Source organism: Molothrus ater, chromosome 5 (assembly GCF_012460135.2).
Source record: "Molothrus ater isolate BHLD 08-10-18 breed brown headed cowbird chromosome 5, BPBGC_Mater_1.1, whole genome shotgun sequence".
Taxonomy (NCBI): domain Eukaryota; kingdom Metazoa; phylum Chordata; class Aves; order Passeriformes; family Icteridae; genus Molothrus; species Molothrus ater.
The window spans coordinates 1,943,858-1,966,932 of NC_050482.2; the positions used below are offsets into that span (position 1 = coordinate 1,943,858).

The 23,075-nt window shown below is 38.1% G+C and overlaps 1 protein-coding gene across 1 annotated transcript in view; it reads left to right on the plus strand.

Moving 5' to 3' along the window:
• Positions 1–5,997: 5,997 nt before the first annotated feature.
• LRGUK (leucine rich repeats and guanylate kinase domain containing) overlaps positions 5,998–23,075 on the plus strand; it is a 57,996-nt gene continuing 40,918 nt past the window's right edge. The window contains exons 1-8 of the mRNA XM_036401777.1: positions 5,998–6,185; positions 7,613–7,720; positions 8,938–9,019; positions 11,981–12,081; positions 12,440–12,521; positions 14,199–14,323; positions 19,090–19,233; positions 22,687–22,767. Coding sequence (XP_036257670.1) covers positions 6,015–6,185; positions 7,613–7,720; positions 8,938–9,019; positions 11,981–12,081; positions 12,440–12,521; positions 14,199–14,323; positions 19,090–19,233; positions 22,687–22,767 — 894 coding nt within the window. The 5' untranslated portion in view covers positions 5,998–6,014. The remainder of the gene's footprint in view (positions 6,186–7,612; positions 7,721–8,937; positions 9,020–11,980; positions 12,082–12,439; positions 12,522–14,198; positions 14,324–19,089; positions 19,234–22,686; positions 22,768–23,075) is intronic.

Below are 23,075 nucleotides of genomic sequence, written 5' to 3' on the forward strand. Positions count from 1 at the left end.
ATGGATGGATGGATGATGGATGGATGGATGATGGATGATGGATGGATGGATGGATGGATGATGGATGATGGATGGATGGATGGATGATGGATGATGGATGGATGATGGATGGATGGATGGATGGATGGATGGATGGATGGACGGATGGATGATGGATGGATGGATGGATGATGGATGGATGGATGATGGATGGATGGATGGATGATGGATGATGGATGGATGGATGGATGGATGGATGATGGATGGATGGATGGATGGATGGATGGATGGATGGATGGATGATGGATGGATGGATGGATGGATGGATGATGGATGGATGGATGGATGGATGGATGGATGGATGGATGGATGATGGATGGATGGATGATGGATGGATGGACAGATGGATGGATGGACGGATGGATGGATGGATGGATGGATGGATGGATGGATCCATGGATGGATGGATGGATGGATGGATGGACAGATGGATGGATGGATCCATGGATCCATGGATGGATGGATGGATGGATGGATGGATGGATGGATGGACAGCCCATCCATGGATACCAAGGTGTGGATCCCCCCAGCCTCATCCCCGGCCATTCACAGACAGCTCTGGCTGGAGGGGTTTGCTGGGGAGCCTTTCCACTGAGGCTCCTTTGTCTCTGGCTGCAGCAGTTTTATTTTATTGGCATGAACCATAATTACAGATCTCGTTCTGGATGTGGTGCATGGCAGTGAGGGGCGGCCCTCAGACAGGGAGGAGGTCCCAAGAGGAAATTAACACTTCAGCAATGTCACTGCTATTGCTCGGAGCTCTGTGGGATGGAAAGGAGTCGTTTTACAGAGCTGAGACACAGCAAATCCCACAAATGGAGTGGAAAGGAGTAATTTTGCAGAGCTGAGACACAGCCAATCCCACAAATGGCCACTTGCACCCCCATCCTGAGGCTTTGGGATCCCCGGGACACACAAACACCGCTCACCACTTCAGAACCTTGGCCACAAAGCTGCCTGTGCTGTAATCCCAGGAATTCATTCCCCAAGGATTCATCCCACCACACTTTAAAGCTCCACATCAGTTGTATCCCAGGAGCAACCCAGGCCTGGATGTCCAAGGCTGAGAGCAGAACAGGGAATGTGGTGCCCTGAGGACTCTGTGCTCCAAACATGATAAATTCCAAAGGAAGCTGAGATCCAGGGAACCCAAACATTACTCTTCAGGACACGACCCTTGGTGGGCTGGCCTTGCTCTTTCATTCCTGGCTGGGAAATTGGGATTCCATCCTAACCCAAGCTGGAACTGCCTGTGCCCAGCAGATCAAGCTCTGGCTTTTGCACTGAGCAGGGAGCATGCTGAGAAATGAGGTGTTTAACTTTATTTTCCATTCTTACCTTTGCTGATTGGATCTAACCACTGAGGCAGGAACAAAAAAAAAAAACCCGAGGTGGCTGCGGCCAGCATCTAATCATTAAATTTGCTTTTGGATGACCTGTGCAAAGCTCATCGGGAGCCATTTCCTGGGAAGTTCATTGCATCGGTGTTCATTATTTACTTTGCTAAGCTGAGGCGCAGCGGCAATCAGGGGAGAAAATTGGCCTGTTTGGGCCTTTCCCTTCGGTGTTTGTAATTTCCTCCGCTGAGCTGCAGCATGAAATGGGTTTGGCCATGAGCTGCCTCAGCTCATCCCGCGGCACCCAGGCACCGTCAGGGCGAGGGAGCAGGGCCAGCGTTTGCCGTTAGCACTCCTGAGTGGGAAGTGCTCCCTCTGTCAAGAGTGGGGAGGTTTTATGAGGACAACAACTGCAGATTTACAGCTCCAGCTCTGGGTTTTGGGGTTGTTTTAATGGTCATTTGGTGTTTGCTGTTACAGAGCCAGGAGAGTTTGGGGAACATTTCACACCGGAGCCAAGCAGTGTTTGGAATTCAAAATAAGATGGAATATTTGGGGAAACATCTCACCACCTGTGTCCTACTGATGCCTCAGAGTTCAGCTTTTATATTTTTCACATTCTGAGCTGCTTTAGTCTGTGGGTTGAGCTTCATATTATGGGATGATGAGCTCTCTGCACAGAGCAGGGAGACAAAACAATTCCTGCTCCAGCTGGGCACCAAGGACAAATTGTCACATTCATATTTTCTGAAAAATCCCTTTGCCCAGGATTTCTTCTCCTGGGAAGCTGAGAAGCCTCAGAGGAAAAGGAAAACAATATTATCTCATTTGCTTCTCCTGTGTTTTGCTGCTTTGGAATGTGGTTGGAGATTGTTTATCCAACAGGTGATTGTTTCATTGGTTTCATGGGAATTGTTTTGACTTAATGACCAATCACAGTCAGGCTGTGTCAGTACTCTGGAAGGAGTCACGAGTTTTTCATTACTTTCTGTATTCTTTAGTATAGTTTATTATAGCATTCTTTAATATAATATAGCATCATAAAATAATAAATTAGCTTTCTGAGAACATGGAGTCAGATTCATCATTTCCTCCTTCATCCTGGGGACCCAGCAAATACCACAACAAATGACCCAAATCTCAGCCCAGGAGCACAAACCCCGTGGGCTGGAGAGAGAAAAACAAGCAGGGTGGGACTGCAGGGGCTGAAGCTGGGATGGGACAATGAACTGCAAGATGCAAATGGAGCAGAACTGATCCCAGGGAGAGACCCCGGGAGCGCTGGTGCATTTTGGGGCCATTTTGGTTCATCTTGGGTGCAGCCCTGGCTGGGCTCTTGTGCTGCCCAAGGTGCATCCATGGAGGAGATGCTTTCCATAAATCCCTGCTTTATTCTGTGACTCTGCCCAGCCTCTGCTCTAGCTCAGATTCTCAAGGCATTGCCATCAGCCCCATCTCCTGTGGGAGTGACCCAATTCCCTGTGTGCAGGAGGGAAGCAGGGGATGATGACCCTGCAGTTTGCAGAAGGCAAAACCCACAGATGTGGGCTGCGAAACAGGGGGGTTTGGCAAGGAGAACATCCTGGAGATCACAAATGCTTGGAACAGCCCCAGCAGCACAACAGGGAGCAAAACATCACTGCCCTCGAGCAGCTCCTGCGTGGCTTTGCCGCTCTGCTGATCCAGAGCTGTTCTCCTGGGTCACAGCAAGCCCCAAAGCCTCCTGATGCCTGGAACAGAGGCTACACAGAGCTTGTCTGAGGTTACAAATGCAGGATGTGGCAGGGGCTGTGTGTTCTATCCCCATGTGTCAGAGCTGGGGCAGTTCTCTCTGTTCATGGGGCCACCTGCTAAAACCAGGTGGGACAGTTTTCTTTATCTCTTCCACACCCAATCCTCCTTTCAAAAAAGATCTCTTCTGTTCATTGAGTTTCCCTGATCCAATTCCATCATCCCATGGGGAGATGCTGCGCCCAGGGGAGGAGCCAAGCATTCCTACCTGGATCCAATCTGAGGTGCTGGGACAGCACAGCAGCCTTTGCCCAGTGCATTGCCAGAGGAGCAGCTTCTGCTGCCCTGCATTGCCAGAGGGAGCCCAGGCCCATCTCCAGCAGCCCTGGAGCTGCAGAGGAAAACTCCCCCCTTGTGCAGGATCCCTGCTCCAGCAGAGCCACAGCTGGCACTGCAGGAGGGCTGAGCCCCCATGGGATGGGGCTGTGCCACCCCCTGACACACAGGGGGCAGGGACTGCTCTAGCAGTAGTTTTTTCTCTTTTTGTTTGTACTATTGCATTTGTATTTTTAATTTTCCTAGTTAAGGACTGTTATTCCCATTCCCATATCTTTGCCTGAGAGCCCCTTAATTTCAAAATTAAAATAATTCAGGGAGAGTGGGTTTACATTTTCCATTTCAAAAGAGGTTTCTGCCTTCCTTAGCAGACACCTGTCTGTTCAAACCAAGAGAGAGTTAAAGGAATAAAGTGAGGATTTATTAAAGATCTTCACAGGATACAGCTTGGGCAGTGCAAGAGCCCAGCCATGGATGAACCCAAGATGGACTCTGAATCACGAGTTTTCACACTTTTATAAGTTTTGGTCCATTTCCATATTGGGGTTAATTGTCCAATTCCAGCTCCAGGTTATGCAGTCCCATCCTCTCAGATTGCTCTCCTCAATTTGCTGTTGTTTGCACTTTTTTGGGCCTGAAGCTGCCCAAAACCCAAGCTGTCCTTGGTTCTGGGGCTGGAAAAGGATTGCTCTGTGTGACTGAGCTGTGAGGAGAACTTGCTGACACTTTATATGGAGTTCAGAGTCACACACCAATGCAGAATCTGGAAAATAGGAAAGCTAAAACTCAAGGCATCGCTCCCCAGCCCCAGACAGGGCTCCCCTTCCCTTGCAGGGCTTTCTGTCCTTTCTGAGCTCTCCACTGCCGGGGGCTGCTCAGTGGAGAAGGAATAAATCCCATTAAGGGTTTGAACATTTATGAGCAGAGAGATAATAAAAGGAGGTAATTTGGGGTGGCTTTATTGCACTTATCATAATGTTTCCCTGAAGCACAGAGATAAAAGTCAGCGAGCAATGTCCATAAGGAGTTTTTATATCTCCCTTTTCATTTTTTTCTTAGCAATAATCACCTCATTCAAAGATGAGATGTCACTTTACCAACAATGGAAATTCACTGCAATAACCCCATCCCCGATATTAAATTGTTTAACCACATGGATAAGTTCTTTCCCCATGTTTATCTTGCAGGGATTTGTATTTGGAGACATCTCCTCCTCCTTTTCCCCTTTATTTTCTGCCTTTTCATTCTCAGTTTACCCCATTCTGCAATGTAAAAAAAAAAAAAAAAGAAAAGTGAATATTAGACCCAAAACCTCAAATATCTTTAGCATCTTTACTTCAAATTTGTATTAGGAGCAGATTGCTGTCTGTAAGATACACGTGATATAAAAAAAGGACAACACACAAAGATATCTCAAAAGCTGTAATTTTGCTTTCCCCTGCTGTGACAGTCTCATCTCTCATTATTTCCCAAAAATCTGGCAAAATTATATAGATTTTTTTTCTTCCACCCATCAGTTCTGAAATTGTACCTTTTTCTTAAGGAAAAACAGTATTTCACCAACTATGGAGCAGTAATGGTGTGTTGTGAAAGAATGTATAACAACAGAAATCTAATCTATATTTTTATTTATCTGTGTGCGTGTGTCTATACATACACACACACACAAACATATATATATATATATATATATATATATATATAAAATTAATATTCCCAGGTCTGTATCAGTGCAATTGGAGGCACAAAACTCACTTAAAGTCACCCCTTCATGCAGGTGAAGAGACCCAGCCATTTACTCATCCCTAACAAGAAGTGTTTTCCCATTCAATCTTTTTGCCCTGAAATCCCTCTTTTGTGCTATTTTTGGCCCTTCCCAATGGGATGTGTGAAAAATGCCTATTTTACGATTGGCTTTTGGCAAATATTCAAATGAATATTATATGTGTTGTGTTAGAAAGTGATGCTGTATTAATTTTCTTAGGTAATGTGTTAAATATCGTTTTAGGTTATAACATAAGGTTAAAATAGAAACTATGCTATGTAGGCAGGAAGAAGTTCATTTCTCCTGATAATGGAGCAATAAATTCTTTTTCTCTGAAAGATTCAGGTGTCCTGTGGCTGCTATCTCACTTCGAATCCTTTCTTTAAAAAAGTATCCTACATAGCATAGTTTCTATTTTAACAATTTGTTATAACCTTAAACTATATTTAACACACTACTTAAGAAAATTAATACAGCATCACTTTCTAACACAACACATATAATATTCATTTGAATATTTGCCAAAAGCCAATCGTAAAATAGGCATTTTTCACAATAACGTTTTTAAGTTGTTGCGCGCTCGAGGCGGGAGCGAGGCCTGTGGCTGCCTCAGAGCCGCGAACTACAATTCCCAAGGTGCCCCGCTGCACGCTCTGCGCTCCTATTGGCTGGCGGGGCGGTTGGCGCCAATCACCGGCTCTTCCCGTCTCCATGGCAACGTGTAAACAAATGGCGGCGGCCTGGTCGGAGCAGGGAGGGCGCCGATAGCGGAGTCCCGTCCGTCTCCTCCCTCCTTATCACAGCTCATGGCGGGCGGCGAGGAGAACGGCCCAGAAGGCAGCCTCGGGGAGCCGCTCCCCCCTCCTGACGAGCCGTCGCAGCCCCTCGCCGAGGGGTTCCCCGAGAAGCGGCCCCGGCCCGGGGGCGAGGATGAGCAGGAGGAGAAGGGCGAGGAGGAAGAGTCGGAGCGCTCAGAGGTTCAGCCCAGGGCTCCCTGGGGAGGGGTGTGTGTATGGGAGGGAACTGCTCTTTCCCTCCTCGGTGTGGATTTTGGGGGAAGAAGGGCAGCACCTCTAATTTCTGCTTTTTTTAAGGTCCCTCCCGTCGCCGTGGTGTCCGGAGTCCTCCTGGATTTGTCCTTTCTCTCTCTCAAAATAAATTAGATTGGGAAAAAAAAAAAACTTTGAAAATTGTCAATTCCAGCCTTTAACCCAGCACCGCCAAGTGCTCCTGGCCATATAAGATTAAGGATAAACTGGCACATGTATGGCCAAATTAACCAAATTTCCTGCCTAAATTCCCAGCCCTGAGCTTCAAGAAGCCCCATGGACACGTGGGAATTTTCTCTCCCTGCCCTGCTGGGATTTAAATCCCAACACCACAAAATATCACCTCGTATTTTGCCTTGTGGAAATTATTCTGTGCTCTCCCTTGCTATGACATGCAGGCGCTATAATGAAATTTTTCTGTTCTTTATCTTGGTGGTCCCTGTTGCATTAAGCTATTTTCTGACCCAGAGGTGGGCGACTGAGAGATGTTTTAAAAACTTTTATTCCATTTGCAGTCTCATGTGCAGGGTGAGACAATACAGGTGTTATAATTCATACATCACAATCAGAAGCCAATTATTTCTTAATTACAAGATATTATAAGTGTTTCTTGGTCTGTCAGCTTTAGCCACACCATGCTGTAAATACCTTAAAGTCAATAATCTAAAATTACCCCTGGTGGGTCCCACTGCAATGCATCTTTCACAGCTCTGTTTCTCCAAAGTATCCAACAATGTCCAAGCACATTCCAAAGCAGCAAAAAACAGGAGAGAAAAATGAGATAATGTTGTTTTCCTTTTTTATTTTTGAGGTTCTCAGCTTCCCAGGAGAAGAATCCTGGCAAAGGGATTTTTCCAGAAAATATGACAATGACACAGATGAGGGAAGAGATGAGAATCTCGACTCCACGTTTCAGAAGGCTGATTTATTATTTTATGATATATATTATATTAAAAGAAAATGGTACACTAAAACTACACTAAACTATAGCAAAAGGATTTCATCAGAAGGCTAGAAAAGAATGAATAATAAAATCTTGTGACAGACCAGAGAGTCCAAAACAGCTGGACTGGGATTGGTCATGAATGAAAAACAATTCACATGCTCCAAATGCATTCACAATTCTCCAAATCACATTCCAAAGCAGCAAAACATGGAGAAGCTGAAGCTTCCCAGCTTCCCAGGAGAAGAAATCCTGGCAAAAGGAATTTTTCATCAAATATGTCAGTGACAGAGGACCTTTATCAGCCCTGTTCCCACCTGAACCCCAGCAGCCTCTGGCTTCTCCCAAGGGTGGGATTTCCCCTCATGAATCTCCCCTAAATCCATTTTTTCCCTTTTCCTGGTGTTTTTAGGATCACTTGGAGGGGGTGTTGGATGAAGACATTGCAGCTGAGGGGCTCCACACCTTCGGCCGCTCAGCCCGTGGGACCGAGTACGTTTATCTTCATCTGTCACTGCCAGTGAGTACAAGCTAAAAAACATCAGTTTAAGGGGCTTTTCTGCACAAATATTCCCCTTTTTTTGGACATAAAAATAATATCTAAAAATATAAAAGTAAAAATATCTAGAAATAGAAAACATAAATTCTATACAAAAATATAAATATATAGTATATATAAAATTATATATAAAATAGAGATAAAAATATAAAAGATATATGTATAAATAGAAATATAAATTATATATAATATATATAAGATAGAGATAAAATATTTTAAAATTATATGTAAAATAGAAATATAAATTATATATAATATATATAAGATAGAGATAAAAATATAAAAAATAAATTAGAAATAAAAATAGAAATAGAAATTACATATAATATATATAAAATAGAGATAAAAATATAAAAAATAAATTAGATCTAAAAATAGAAATATATAATATATATAATATATATAAAATAGAGATAAAAATATAAAAAATAAATTATATATAGAAATAGAAATATATATTATATATAATATTATTTGCCTTTTTTTCAACAGTAAATAGTTGGGAAAAAAGGCTTTGTTAAAAAGCAAGATGTCAAGAGGCAGATTTTTGTCAATGCCTGTTTCATGTGCAGGGTTTTTGATAAGATTCAGAGTGGCTCCTGCTGACTGCCAGAGTGGAGATTTGTTTTTTCTTTTAATGTAGTAGCATCAGCACTGAGATTTTTTAATTTTTATTTATTATTATTATTATTTTATTATATTTTTTATTTTTATTATAATAATTATTATATTTTATTATATAATAATATATTTAGATTATATTATATTAAAGTATTATAATTATATGATAATATATTATAATATATATTACATGTTATAATATATTATATAGTATTATATTTATATTATATGATGATTATGGTTATTGTTGCTTTTTTATTTTATTTTATTTTTTCCTTATCCAGTCCTTAGTTGTGAAAAATGTATCTTCCTCCTTCAGTCAGCTGGAGGAAAAGAAGTAGAGCAATGTGTAAATCACCTTGAAATGCTGCATTTGGGAAGTTGAAGTGGTTGTGTTGTTTTAAAGTCTTTTTTTTTTGGCATTTTCTCCATTTCTGGCTTCTCAACATCACTTTCTGTAGATGTCACCTTGTCCTGCTGCAGCTGGAGGGACTTTGAGGGAGCTGAGTTATTAACCAGTTATTAAAATTGTGGTTAAAATCCTTTCCTTTTTCCAGGGTCGTGGGCTGAGTGACATCAGCATTCTCTCTGGATACATTCACCTGCAGAAAATGGAGCTTTCCTCCAATAAAATTAATGGTATGGAGTAAATAAACTACAAATTCCTGGCTGGTGCAGCTGTTTCAGATGAGAAATTCACTGGAGCACGGAGTTTTAGTGTCACAAAGCCTGGCTGACATTTTAATGGTGGCCAACATTGCACAGAGCCTTGATCTCCTCCAAAATGCCCAAAATCTCCACGGCCCATTAAGAGCAGCACATGTTTATAGTGGGAACATGGAGCTCAAACTCTCAGTTTATCACCAGGAGATAAAGTCCCAGTAGGTAGCAAGGTGAAAGGCTGGGGCATTTTTAGGGTGCCCCATGGCAGGAAGGAATGATGAACCTGGCTCCTTGTTCTCAGAAGGATTATTATATTATATTATATTATATTATATTATATTATATTATATTATATTATATTATATTATATTATATTATATTATATTAATCCTTCTGAGAACAAGGAGCCAGGTTCATAATTTATAATATAATATAATATATTATAATTATATTATATTATGATTATGATTATTATGTATTATATAATTATATTATATTATATATTATTAATATTATATTATATTATAAATGATTATAATATAATATAATATAATATCATATCATATCATATTTTACATTACATTGTATTATATTACATTATCTATATACATTATATAACTAAATTATATATAATTATATAATATATATAATTAGATAATTTATAAGATATTTTATATAATATACATTATATAATTACATATATTAATACATAATTACATATATTAATACATAATTACATTATATTAATGTAATATAATGTGATATAATACATTATATTACATTATACCATGTTATAGTATATTACATTACATTATATTATGTTTTATTACATTATATTATGCTAAACTAAACTATACTAAAGAATAGAGAAAGGATAGAGACAGAAGGCTAAAAGGTAATAATGAAAATTCGCCCAAAATCTCCATGGCCCATTCGGAGCAGCACATGTTTATAGTGGGAACATGGAGCTCAAACTCTCAGTTTATCACCCAGAGATAAAACTCCAGCAGATAGCAAGGTGAAATGGTGTGGCAGGAAGGAAATTATGAATCTGAGTCCATGTTCTTAGAAGGCTAATATAATATAATATAATATAATATAATATAATATAATATAATGTTATGTTATGTTATGTTATGTTATGTTATGTTATGTTATATTACATTTATTACATAATATCACATTATATTACATTACACTATACTACATTATATTACATTAAAATGTATTATATAAAATTATATAATTATATATATTATATAATTAAGTTATATAGAATTATGTAATAGATATAATTAGATAATTTTATATTTTATACAATATATAATATATAATGACATATATTAATACATAATTACATTATATTAATGTCATATAATGTAATATAATACATTATATTACATTATATTATACTATGTTGTACTATACTATATTATATTCTATTATATTACATTATGTTATGTTATATTATATTATATTCTATTATGTTATGTTATGTTATACTAAAGAATACAGAAAGGATACAGACAGAAGGCTAAAAAGATAAAAATGAAAACTTGTGACTCCTTCCAGGGTCCTGACACAGCCTGGCATTGATTGGTCATTAATTAAAACAATTCCCATGAAACCAATGAAACAATCACCTGTGGGTAAACAATCTCCAACCACCTTCCAAAGCAGCAAAACACAGGAGAAGCAAATCAGATCATATTGTTTTCCTTTTTTCTCTGAGGCTTCTCAGCTTCCCAGGAACAAAATCCTGGGCAAAGAGGATTTTTCCAGAAAATGTGACTGTGACAAAGTTGGGGGTTTGACACGTGCAGGTGGCAGAATATTCAACTTATGCTTGGTTTGGTTCTGCCAGCCTTGAGTTTTCCCTTGTCAGGGTTTTCCATGGGTGGAAAGGTCAAAAAAATTACATTTTTTACATTTAGAAAGGTGCCCAATGGAGGCTGGGATGAGCTCCACCAGCTGCTCCTTCCCACTCTCTATATTGTTTTTTAATTTAACATCAAGTGGAATAAGCTGTGCTGGGGCAGCCACATTATTTCTCTCAAGATCCTTTCACTGGAGGAGCTGGAGTCCAAGAATAGCAGCACTTTTGTGAAGCAGCTCCTCTCCCTGCTCATTTTAATAAGATTTTAATTTTTTCTGTGGAGGCCAGACATGAACAGAGCAGGGACTTTTCCATAGCAACCACTCATTTACTCCTCAGTCCTGGCCTAAATGCTTTGCTCCACTAATTGATAACTCAGGCCAGAGTCAATCTGTCATTCTAGAGGTGGAGATAAAAATAATATATAAAAAATAAAACATGTATAAAAATACATAAGAATATAAAAATTGCATATAAAATCTATATTCTATCATATAATACATTATATATCATATTATATATACAATATAATATTTTATATATTATATTATAGTATATTAATAGTATATTATATTACATATATTAAGATATTATTATATTATTATATATTAAATATTATTATATTATTACATCTATAATATATATGTATATATTATATATGTAATAATATGATATAACAATATAATAATATCTAACATATTATTACACTATTATATCTAATATATATATTACACTATATTAATGATATATTATATTAATATATTATTATATTATGTTAATAATATCTAAAAATATAAAAATAAATTCTTGCTTTGAGGCAAGTCAGCTGGCATAATGAAACTAAATGTCTGACTTGGATATTTATTCTTTGTGGTTTATAAAACTTTTTTTTCCCCTTCTAGGAGAAGATGTTAATATCTCTGATTTCTGCATTTCAGGCATCACCTTCTGAACGTGCAGCTCCAAATTAACTCTTAATTGCTGCAGGATGTAATTATCACATTTTGCTGGGATGATCTTTGCATTCAGGCCCAGCATTTGACATTTTGTTTCTTTTCCAGATCTTTCCTGTGTCAGTCACATGCCTTATTTAGTAGAGCTGAATGCTTCCAAAAACAAACTGACCACATATTTCAATTTTAGAGCACCTAAAAACCTCAGGGTAAGTCTGAAAAAAACATTAAAGTTTTAAATTCAAAACCATTTTCTGAATCTAAGTAAGATGTGTGTGAGCATAGGCAAAAGTCAATTTTTATTCCTTTTTTATTCACTTTTCTTACCTCAATACACATTTCCTTTTCCATATATTTGGGTCTGTCTTTCATTTATATTTATATGTATAATTATGTGCATTTTATTTATATTTTTGTTCATTTATTTGTGTTTTATTTATGTCTTTTATTTTCTCCCACAATGAACCCCTGCATGTGGTGGGAGGGTGGAACAAACTCCCAGCCAGAGTAAGTGCTGAAGAAATAACCCCAAATTCCTCTCTTTTTTCTTTTTTTTTTTTCCTTTAGGAAGTAGATTTTTCACACAATCACATCCCAAAAATGAAAGATTTGTCAGAATACCACTCACTTACCAAGCTCCTGCTGGATTGTATCCTTTGGGGAATCCCAAATGGGAGAAAAATTGATTTTTTTTTTTGCTATTTCTTCAAATAAATTCCAGTTTTCTTTGTATTTTCCCCTTCATGTCAGTTTTGTCCTTAAAGCTGAGGTAAAATTGTAATTCTGGTGCTGAGACTGAGCTTAATTTACTTCAGCAGTGATGGTGTTAAAATATAACATATACTATATGAATATATATAATACAATTATATATAATTATATATATATAATATATAATATATAATAAATAATATATAATATATAATAAGTATAATATTATATATTATATATAATTTAAAGATAAAATTTAAATTATATATATTAAAATAAATCTATCTAAAATAAAGATATATAATAACTATAGTATGTATTATATAAATAAATATAATATATATGATATCATATTATGTTATTTATTAAAGTAGTTTTTTATTTTAAAAAAATATTATTTATTTGTGTTCTTCCCACTTTACAAAGCCTGCAGGTGACACAAATCCTGTCAAAAATGGCACCAAAACACTCTTTTTTTTACAGTCTTAATTTTCCATCATTCTGCAAAAACCCCTCCAGCAAAATGAAAAAGGGGGGAAAATTAAAAAAAATATAAAATCAAATATTTGTTTTGTGGAGCTGATCTGTAGGTTTTGATATTGTGGATTTTTGGTGGATTTTTTTCATGCTGCCTCAGATTTCCTCTTTGGTGAAATGGAGATTAAAATGTTTTCATACACACAAGAGAAACCCCCAAAAAAGAGGAAAATGAGGGCAGGGTTGGAAATTGAGAATTCAGTGGCACCAATCTGTGTCGAACTCTCCTCACCAGGCAGAACAATCCCATTTTGAATCAGAGATGGAAAAATCCTCTCTGAAATCTCCTGCAGAAGCAGAAACCTTTCCCATTCCTTTCCCAGTGACACTGACTCACCTTTCCTCACCATTTTTAGGGAATTTTGATGCACATGGTCAGGACATTTTCTCTTTTTTTTTTTTTTTGTGCACACCTGAGAGCTTTCTAAAGGGAGGAATTGTCCACACAGAGAGAGACACAACTTGGCCAAAAATAAGTGACAAAGCTTTATAGTGAGTCATGAAAAGGCTAAAAATGAATTTATTATTAGTCAGGGCTGAGCAATTTGCTGCCTCACATGGCTGCTTGTGGCTTAAACTTTAATTTTTCTTTATTCAAACTTTTGCCTAACTCCAGTCACCAAAGAGTCCCAGAGTTTTACCTGATTTTGGGCAGATCCAGGGTCAGGTTCCTCTCACTTCATCCATTCCAAGGAGGAATTGGAGCTGGATTTGTTGTCACAGGTTCTTTGTTTAGGGAATTTGAGGAGTTCTGGTAATGCTGAAGTTCCCTGAGAGGAATTCTAATTACTTGTGCTGTTGTTTTTATCTATGATGTTAATTTAAAATACACTTTCTCCTCTCAGGACAGATGGCCAGGACACAACAGGTATAATTTAAACTAAAATAACCCCATAAAAATATAACTTGAATAAAAACTTGAATAATTTCTGTAGGAGCAGTGGGATTTAAACCCCTTCAGGATAAATCCTTTCCTGTCCAGCTCCCCACCCCATAAAACCATTTTGTTAATTTATCACCTCATTACAGCTCAGGTTTTGTGTTCAGCTCCTTTGTTTTTCCTGAGAGCTCTGCACAGTTAATGAGATTGAGGAGATCCGGGGGCTGGAGGAGTGTCACAGCCTGACCCAGCTGGGACTGTCACACAACCGGCTCGCTGCCATCCGGGGCCTGCACAATCTGCCCATCAGAGTCCTCAATCTGGTGAGAAAAATTGCATTCTGATGCTTTTCCTGACTGGCTCTTATCCAGAGAGCAGTACCTGGATATAAATAGTAAATATAATATTATAAATATGAGGATAAGAAATATTATATATATTGTTTTATATTATATATTTTATATTATATATTATTTTATATTTTATATTATATAATGTCATGTAATGTTATGTTATATAATATAATGTTATGGTTAATAATATAATGTTTTATTATATATTATATATTACATATAATATAATATATATATATAATATATAATATATAATATATAATATATAATATATAATATTATATAATATATTATAATATAATATATAGTGTATTATATATTTTATATATATGGTATATAATATATGATATATAATATATGACATTCTATATAATATATTATATCATATGTTATATAATGTATCATACATTATATTATATGTTATACATTATATAATGTCATCTAATATATAATAAATGTAATATATATTATATACTACATATTTTATAAATAAAATCTTTTTTATGACACAAATATATTCTATAAATTACGTATAATATACATTATATATAATTTATATCATATTTCATAAGTATTATTACATAATTTCTTATAAATATTATCAATATGAAGATAATTACATAACGAATTATCAGAGATATCTGCAATACTATGAATTTTCAAAATTAATAATGCAAATGTTGCACAACCCAAACCTATTTTTAATGCAATCCAGTGGCTCCAAAAGCAACAGGCTGCTTTAAAACAGCTTTTACTCTGTAATAAGAAGTGAAAAATATTTAATGGGACTTCAAAAATAAATCCCAAAAAACCTATATAGTGCTCCTATTGGCTACATTAGTTTTAAGCACCCACATAAATATTTGAAGTGAAGTGGATGAATCCCTTATCAGGAATAGGAATATTCTTTTTCCAATCCCTTTAAAAAATTTAAAGGTTTTTCTTCTATTCTGTAAAATTGGATGTAGAAAATACCAGCTCAGATTGGCCCTTGGCTGCTGCAGGATTCAGGGAAGGTGTTCACATTTAGCATGTTTTGAATAATATATTCAAATAAAAATTATATTTCACATCTATGATACCTCCAGGAGCTCTCAGTGGCAATAAATTGGAATTTGGTCTCATTTTTAGCGGGGAGGATGAATTCCAATTGGCCAAATCCCATGGAAATGTTCCGAAAGGAGCTCTAGGAGTGTGAGTGAGGAGCTTTTTTCTAAATACTTGAAAATACTTTGATGCTTTTTTCTCCAAATTTGAGCCACAGCAAGTCCCTCCACCACTGTGTGCCCCGAATCCCTGGTTTGTTTAAAGGTCCACCAGGAATTCCTTTGGGAATCTGCTCTGTCCAAAGCTGGGGTTTTGTTAACAGTTAAATCTTATTAAATGTGATCCTGTTCCTCATTTGGGGTTCTGAGGTGCTGATATCTCTATTGAAACACTGCTTGTCTTTTTAAATTAGCCATGGGAAAGTGATGGAAAGAGATTTTAGCTGAGCATTTTCTCTAAAAATTAGAAATAATTAGAATAAAATGCAGTTGCTATTATTATTATTATTACTACTATTATTATAGCAATTATTCTCCTTCTTTCTCCTTCTTTCTCCTTCTTTCTCCTTCTTTCTCCTTCTTTCTCCTTCTTTCTCCTTCCTTCTTCTTCTCTTTCCTTCCTTCTCTTTCCTTCCTTCTCTTTCCTTCCTTCTCTTTCCTCCCTTCTTTTCCTCCCTTCTTTTCCTCCTTCCTTTTCCTCCTTCCTTTTCCTCCTTCCTTTTCCTCCTTCCTTTTCTCCTTTCTTCTTCTCAGCTTTCTCTCCCCTTGAGCTTTTCTTTTTTAAGTTTGAAAAGAGCAGAAAGTTCTGAAGTTTGGGCAGAACACTTCAAAACCTGTAAATTCTCCCTTGCTGTACCAAAAACCCCTTTATTCCACTCACGTTTGCAAAAGAAAAAAAATAAAATAAGAAGCACAGCTCTAATGAACTGGACCCTTAGGAATTTTCTGTTTTTAAAGGATCCATCCCCAAATCCCTTTTGTTCCCAGGATTTTCTGTGCACCTCTGGCCCAGCATTTTGCAATTCCAGCTCTGAGCTGTACCTGATTAACCAGAGGTCTAACGAAGCCTCCATGCTATTAATAGCCTAATTAAACATTTAAAAGTCAGGAAAAATGTCAAGGACAGACAACTGGATTAACATTAGAGTCAGCTGGCTTATTTATTTCAACAGTTCCTAAATATTTATTAATAGGAGATGAGGCTTCCAAGCTTTCAGCACAAGGTGAGGCTGATGGAAAAATAAAATTTGCAAGGTTATGGAGGAGGAATCCTGTGGAGAGGCCATCTGGGAATGTGTGGGATAGGGATGAGCATGGAATTGTTATCCCTGCTTGGAGTTTGGGCAGAAATGAGTCTCTGATTTGTGAGGCCCTGAGGAGTGAAACCATCTGGAGGCCAGTGAGAAATCAGGGCCTTGTTTGAAAAAACTCTGAGGGTTGGTTCTCAGAAATTTGGAGCGTTTCGTGTGGGAAAGTCTGGAAGAACTGACAGGGAAATTGGGGGGTTTTAATTATTATTTTTTTAAACATTTCTGTGCTGTCACTGACAAGCGAATGGAGCCTTCGCTTGATGTGCGTTACTGTAGATTTATGTACTCCAGGGAGATTTTGGTATCATACCAGGGAATCAGGGAATCATGGAATGGTTTTGGGTTGGATGGGACCTTCAAGGTCACCCAGTGCCACCCCGGCCATGGCAGGGACACCTCCCCCTGTCCCAGGCTGCTCCAGCCCCAGTGTCCAACCTTGGACATTGCAGGGATCAGGGGCAGCCCCAGCTGCTCTGGGAATCCCTTCCCAAAATCCCAGCCCAGTCTCCCTCTCCAGGGAATTCCCTCCATTCCCAGCTCTCCCAGCCTGGGATTGGATCCATCCCCACCCCGACTCCTCTCTAGGAAGGGATTTTGGGATCCGGAGGCTTCACTGGGAACCTCAGGACTCCAGGAAGGGTCTCCCTTCCCTTTTCCATCCCCAACTTCCATAAAAATCCCTCAGGATGGATTCTGAGTGTCCCAAATCCCAGAATCCCAGAGCAGTTTGGGTGGGAAGGGCCCTCCAAGCTCATTCCAGGGACACCTCCCCTATCCCAGGCTGCTCCAGTCCTTCCTTGGACACTGCAGGGATGCAGGGGCAGCCCCAGCTGCTCTGGCAATTCCAGCCCAGCCAGGAATTCCTCATTGCCAAGATCCCATCCCTGGCTGCCCTCTGGCACTGGGAGCCATTCCCTGGGTGCTGTCCCTGCAGGCCTTGGCCCCAGTCCCTCTGCAGCTCTCCTGGAGCCCCTGGAATGTGCTGGAAGCTCTCCCTGGAGCCTTCCCTTCTCCAGGGGAGCATTCCCAACCCTCAGCCTGTCTCCTCTCTATCCCACCTTAATTTTTTCATTATTTATTCTGTAATCACAAGTGTAAATAGAGCCATGATTACAGAGGGAAATTCAATGTATTTATGTATATATATTCCATAATTTTCCATGCATCTCTGTGTTCTAAATTTTGAGCTGGATGGTGACAAGAGTGTTCTGGGGCCAATATCAGCTTTTAAAAATTGTCAGAGCTCTTTTTATTGCTGTTGTCTCTTCAAGGTGAGTTGGAGATAAGCTAATCAGGAGAGAGGTGATTCCTTTTTTTCCATGAGTAGAAATGTGACACATCAAGATGTGCATGAGGCTAATGCATAATGGCCTATTTGTGACAGGATTCTCTACAAGAAAGGATCCTCAAATCCAACAAATATTGTTTTTTTTCCCCTCAGCAATGCTGTTTTCCATAGAGGTATATCAGCAGAAATGTCACACATCAGGATGTGCATGAGGCTAATGCAGAAAGGTCTATTTGTGACAGGGTTCTCCATGAGAAAGGATCCTCAAATCCAACAAATAACTCCTTTTTCCCCTCAGGAATGCTGTTTTCCATAGAGGTATATCAGCAGAAATATAACACATCAGGATGTGCATGAGAAAAATGCAGAAAGACCTACTTGTGATAGGATTCTCCACAAGAAAGGATCCTCAAATGCAACAAATAACATTCCAGAAGGAAAAAAAAAAGAGTTATTTGTTGGATTTGAGGACTTTTTGTCGTGGAGAATCCTGTCAAAAATAGGACTTAATGCATTAGCCTCATGCACATCCTGATGTGTTACATTTCTGCTGATAAACCTCTATGGGAAACAACATTCCTGAGGGAAAAAAGGAGTTGTTTTCCATAGGGATATATCTGCAGAAATATAACACATCAGGATGTGCACGAGGCTAATGCATTCAGTCCTATTTTTGACAGGATTCTCCACGACAAAAACTCCTCAAATCCAACAAACAACATTCCAGAAGGCAAAAAGGAGTTGTTTTTCATAGAGGTATATCAGCAGAAATGTAACACATCAGGATGTGCACAAGGCTAATGCATGAAGTCCTTTTTTTTTACAGGATTCTCCATGACAAAAAGTCCTCCAATCCAACAAATAACTGGTTTGTTTTTTTCCCCTCAGGAATATTGTTTTCCATAGGGGTTTATCAGCAGAAATTAACACATCAGGATGTGCATGAGGCTAATGCATTAAGTCCTATTTTTGACAGGATTCTCCATGACAAAAACTCCTCAAATCCAACAAATAACACCGTTTTCCCCCTCAGGAATGTTGTTTTCCATAGAGGTTTATTTGCAGTTTCTCTGTTTTCATTCTTCTCCCTAGAGCTTTAACCAGATTGAGAAGGTGGATGGGCTGAAGAGCTTGAAAAATCTGCAGTGTGTCAATCTGTCCAACAATAAAATAAACAGCCTGCGAGGCTTGGAGGAGCACGACCTGCTGGAGGCGATCAACCTGGAGGACAACCAGGTACCAGCCTGAGCCCAGCTCCTTCCAACAGCACGGAATGTTTTCATTTTTCAACAACAAATTCCTTGAAGGGCTCCAAAAATCCTCCAGCACTGCAAGGAGTGATTAGAAAAGCTGAATTATTTTCTTTTTGGTGTTTGCCATGTTGATTGCTGGCGTCCTCTCAGCCCTTATTTGATATCTGAGGTGGCTTTCTCTCCACTCAGGTGCCCCTTTGGTGCTCTCGCTCACTGAGGATTGGGTCAGGCAGGGATGAGTTTGCGGCTTTTCCACCTCAATTATTCCAAAAGATCTTTACTTACACCACACAGGGGAGGTTGTTAATACCTCCCAGCCCAATTTTATGACCACAGATCCTTCTGAGCTCTCAGCTGGAAACTCCCTGCAAAGCAGAACCGCAAAAAAAAAACTGTTAAAAAGTGGATTTTGTTATGCAGCACAATTTTCTGTACTGGAAATACAATGGCACCATCCAACTCTTTTGAATTTTGAATGCCAAGCCAAATATCCACAATAATTTCGATATTGATCTTCCAGCATCCTTAACTGGGAAAAAAAAAAAAATCAATTCATGAATCACTTTGACGTCAAAGAAGTGTGGAAAAAAAAGATAACCTAAGGAAACAAAAATATAAAGCAGCAGTGGAACATTTCCTACATTTTCTGTCATTTTTCTCTCCTTGCAAGTGGATTTAATTCGAGTCACTGTGCATTCTTTTTTTCTGCCTGACATTTAAAGGTGCCTCAATTGCAACAGACAGGAAACTCTCTAATGGTGTGCTTGTTATTAACATTAATAGCACCACTTCCAGTGCCTTATTTGTTTTCCACTGTTCTTTCCAGCACAGAAAAACTCTTGATTTTACCTCATCAAAATTTGCCTCTTTGAATGATGTCATTGAAACTGTTCAGTGAGTTTTTCAAATGTTATTTTGAACTTTTTATTTTTTAATGTTGCCTTCTAAAGAATCATTTAAAGAGGAGTTTTAATTAATTAACACAGGGAGTTAGTTCAGCTCACAACCATTAAGAATGATCTTAAATTCTTGATTTTTTTTTTTTACAAAATGGGCACAACAGGTTCAGCTGCAAATGTGTGGTTTGTAAACACTCAGTGATTTTCCAGCTGTTGATGGCTGGAATTCTGGGATTTATTGAAGAAATCCACTCAGATCACATTTAACTTCACCAGAACTGTCCTGGGTGGGGTGATTCTCATCTCAAAGTGAGTTTAGAGCAGGCTGGGGTTGAGGTTTATGATTTTAGGCACTTTAAAAAGATAAAGGGAGAATCTGGAGGTTTTAGGTTCAGTTGGGCCTTTCAGGATTTAGAAGGGGCTATGAAAGAGATGGAGAGAGGATTTTTACATGGAAAAACAACAGACAGGAGAAAAGGGAATGGTTCTGCAGTAAAAGAGGAGAGACTGAGATTGGATTTGGGGCTGGAATTCCCAGAGCATCCCTGGATCAAGTGTCCCAGGCCAGGCTGGACCCTGGCACAGTGGGAGATGTCCCTGCCCGTGGCACTGGATGGGTTTGAAGGTCCCTCCAACCCAACCCTTTCCACAATGATTCTTTAATTCCATTTTTCAGCAGAAAACCAGGCTGGTTTGGGCCACACAAACCTTGATTAACCCCATTAATGAGTGCCCAGCTTTCCTTTGTGCACCACTGAGACCCCAAATAGGCTGGAGCCTCTGGATTCCCTGATTTATCCCTCTGGGCACATCCAAGGACAAAAATCCTGGTCCTTTTTAAACCAAGCATAACCAAAGACTTCTTTAACCAAGTTCATCTGGTTAAAAAAAGTCCTTGGTTATCCTTGGTTAAAAAAGGACCAGGATTTTGGTTTAAAAATCCTTCCTTAAAAAAGGACCAGGATTTTGGTTAAAAAAGACCTTGGTTAAAAAAGGACAAGGATTTTGGTTTAAAAATGTCCTTGGTTATCCTTGGTTAAAAAAGGACCAGGATTTTGGTTTAAAAATCCTTGGTTAAAAAAGGACCAGGATTTTGGTTAAAAAAGGACCAGGATTTTGGTTTAAAAATCCTTCATTAAAAAAGGACCAGGATTTTGGTATAAAAATCCTTGGTTAAAAAAGGACCAGGATTTTGGTTAAAAAATGTCCTTGGTTATCCTTGGTTAAAAAAAGACCAGGATTTTGGTTTAAAAATCCTTCATTAAAAAAGGACCAGGATTTTGGTTTAAAAGTCCTTGGTTAAAAAAGGACCAGGATTTTGGTTTAAAAATCCTTGGTTAAAAAAGGACCAGGATTTTGGTATAAAAATCCTTGGTTAAAAAAGGACCAGGATTTTGGTTTAAAAATCCTTGGTTAAAAAAGGACCAGGATTTTGGTATAAAAATCCTTGGTTAAAAAAGGACCAGGATTTTGGTTTAAAAATCCTTGGTTAAAAAAGGACCAGGATTTTGGTTAAAAAAGGACCAGGATTTTGGTTTAAAAATCCTTGGTTAAAAAAGGACCAGGATTTTGGTTTAAAAATCCTTGGTTAAAAAAGGACCAGGATTTTGGTTTAAAAGTCCTTGGTTATCCTTGGTTAAAAGAGGACCAGGATTTTGGTTTAAAAGTCCTTGGTTAAAAAAGGACCAGGATTTTGGTTTAAAAAGTCCTTGGTTAAAAAAGGACAAGGATTTTGGTTTAAAAATGTCCTTGGTTAAAAAAGGACAAGGATTTTGGTTTAAAAATCCTTGGTTATCCTTGGTTAAAAAAGGACCAGGATTTTGGTTAAAAAAGTCCTTGGTTAAAAAAGGACCAGGATTTTGGTTTAAAAATCCTTGGTTAAAAAAGGACCAGGATTTTGGTTAAAAAAGTCCTTGGTTAAAAAAGGACCAGGATTTTGGTTAAAAAAGTCCTTGGTTAAAAAAGGACCAGGATTTTGGTTAAAAAATGTCCTTGGTTATCCTTCATTAAAAAAGGACCAGGATTTTGGTTTAAAAATCCTTCATTAAAAAAGGACCAGGATTTTGGTTTAAAAATCCTTGGTTATCCTTGGTTAAAAAAGGACCAGGATTTTTGTCCTTGGATGTGTAGGATGAACTTGAACTTCAGTGAAAAGAAACTCTTAGAACGATTTTATTTATTTTTTTTTTTAAACTACCCAGCCAGAGCAGGAATTTAACTGCAGAACTGCCTCACTCAAGCACATCAGCACATAAAAAGCCAAATGTGTCAGGGTTTGACATTTGAAAGAGCTGGGAAAGTGCAGGTGCATTTGGAAATTGCTGTGTGGATTATCCTGCTGCTCCAGCCAGCAGCCAAGTCACCTCCTTTTGTGCCTGGAAGTGCCTCACTGAGTGCAGTTAACGTGTAAACCCCTTTTGTGATTTAGAATGACTCTTTTCAATGCCCAGGTTTGAGGAGCAGGCATTAAAATAGTTCATTTTCCCCGCCTAGTTCTCCTGGATTCTGATTCATGCTCTGTTTCTGTCCCTGCTCAGGTGGCTGAGCTGAGTGAGCTTAAATGGATTGAGGACCTGCCTCTCCTCAGGGATTTAAACCTTCTAAAAAACCCTCTACAGGTAAGAGAGAGCCAAAAATGAGAACCTAAACCTGTTGGTTTGAATCCTTTTAGCCTCAGTTTCTGTCTCTAGAAGTGGGCAGGTCATTTGTCCTGAGTGATCAAAGACAATCCTATCCCAACCCTTGTGATTTCTGAATTTGATGTGAATTTTACACTCATTCCCAATGCCAGAAAGAAGAAAAATATTAAGAGTTTAATTTTTCTTGTAATTGCCTGTTTTTTCTTGGCTTTTTTGAGGTTGATTTGTCGTGGCCCACAATAAAATTAGCAGAAAAAATAATTGAAATAGACTATTCCTGATTTTCC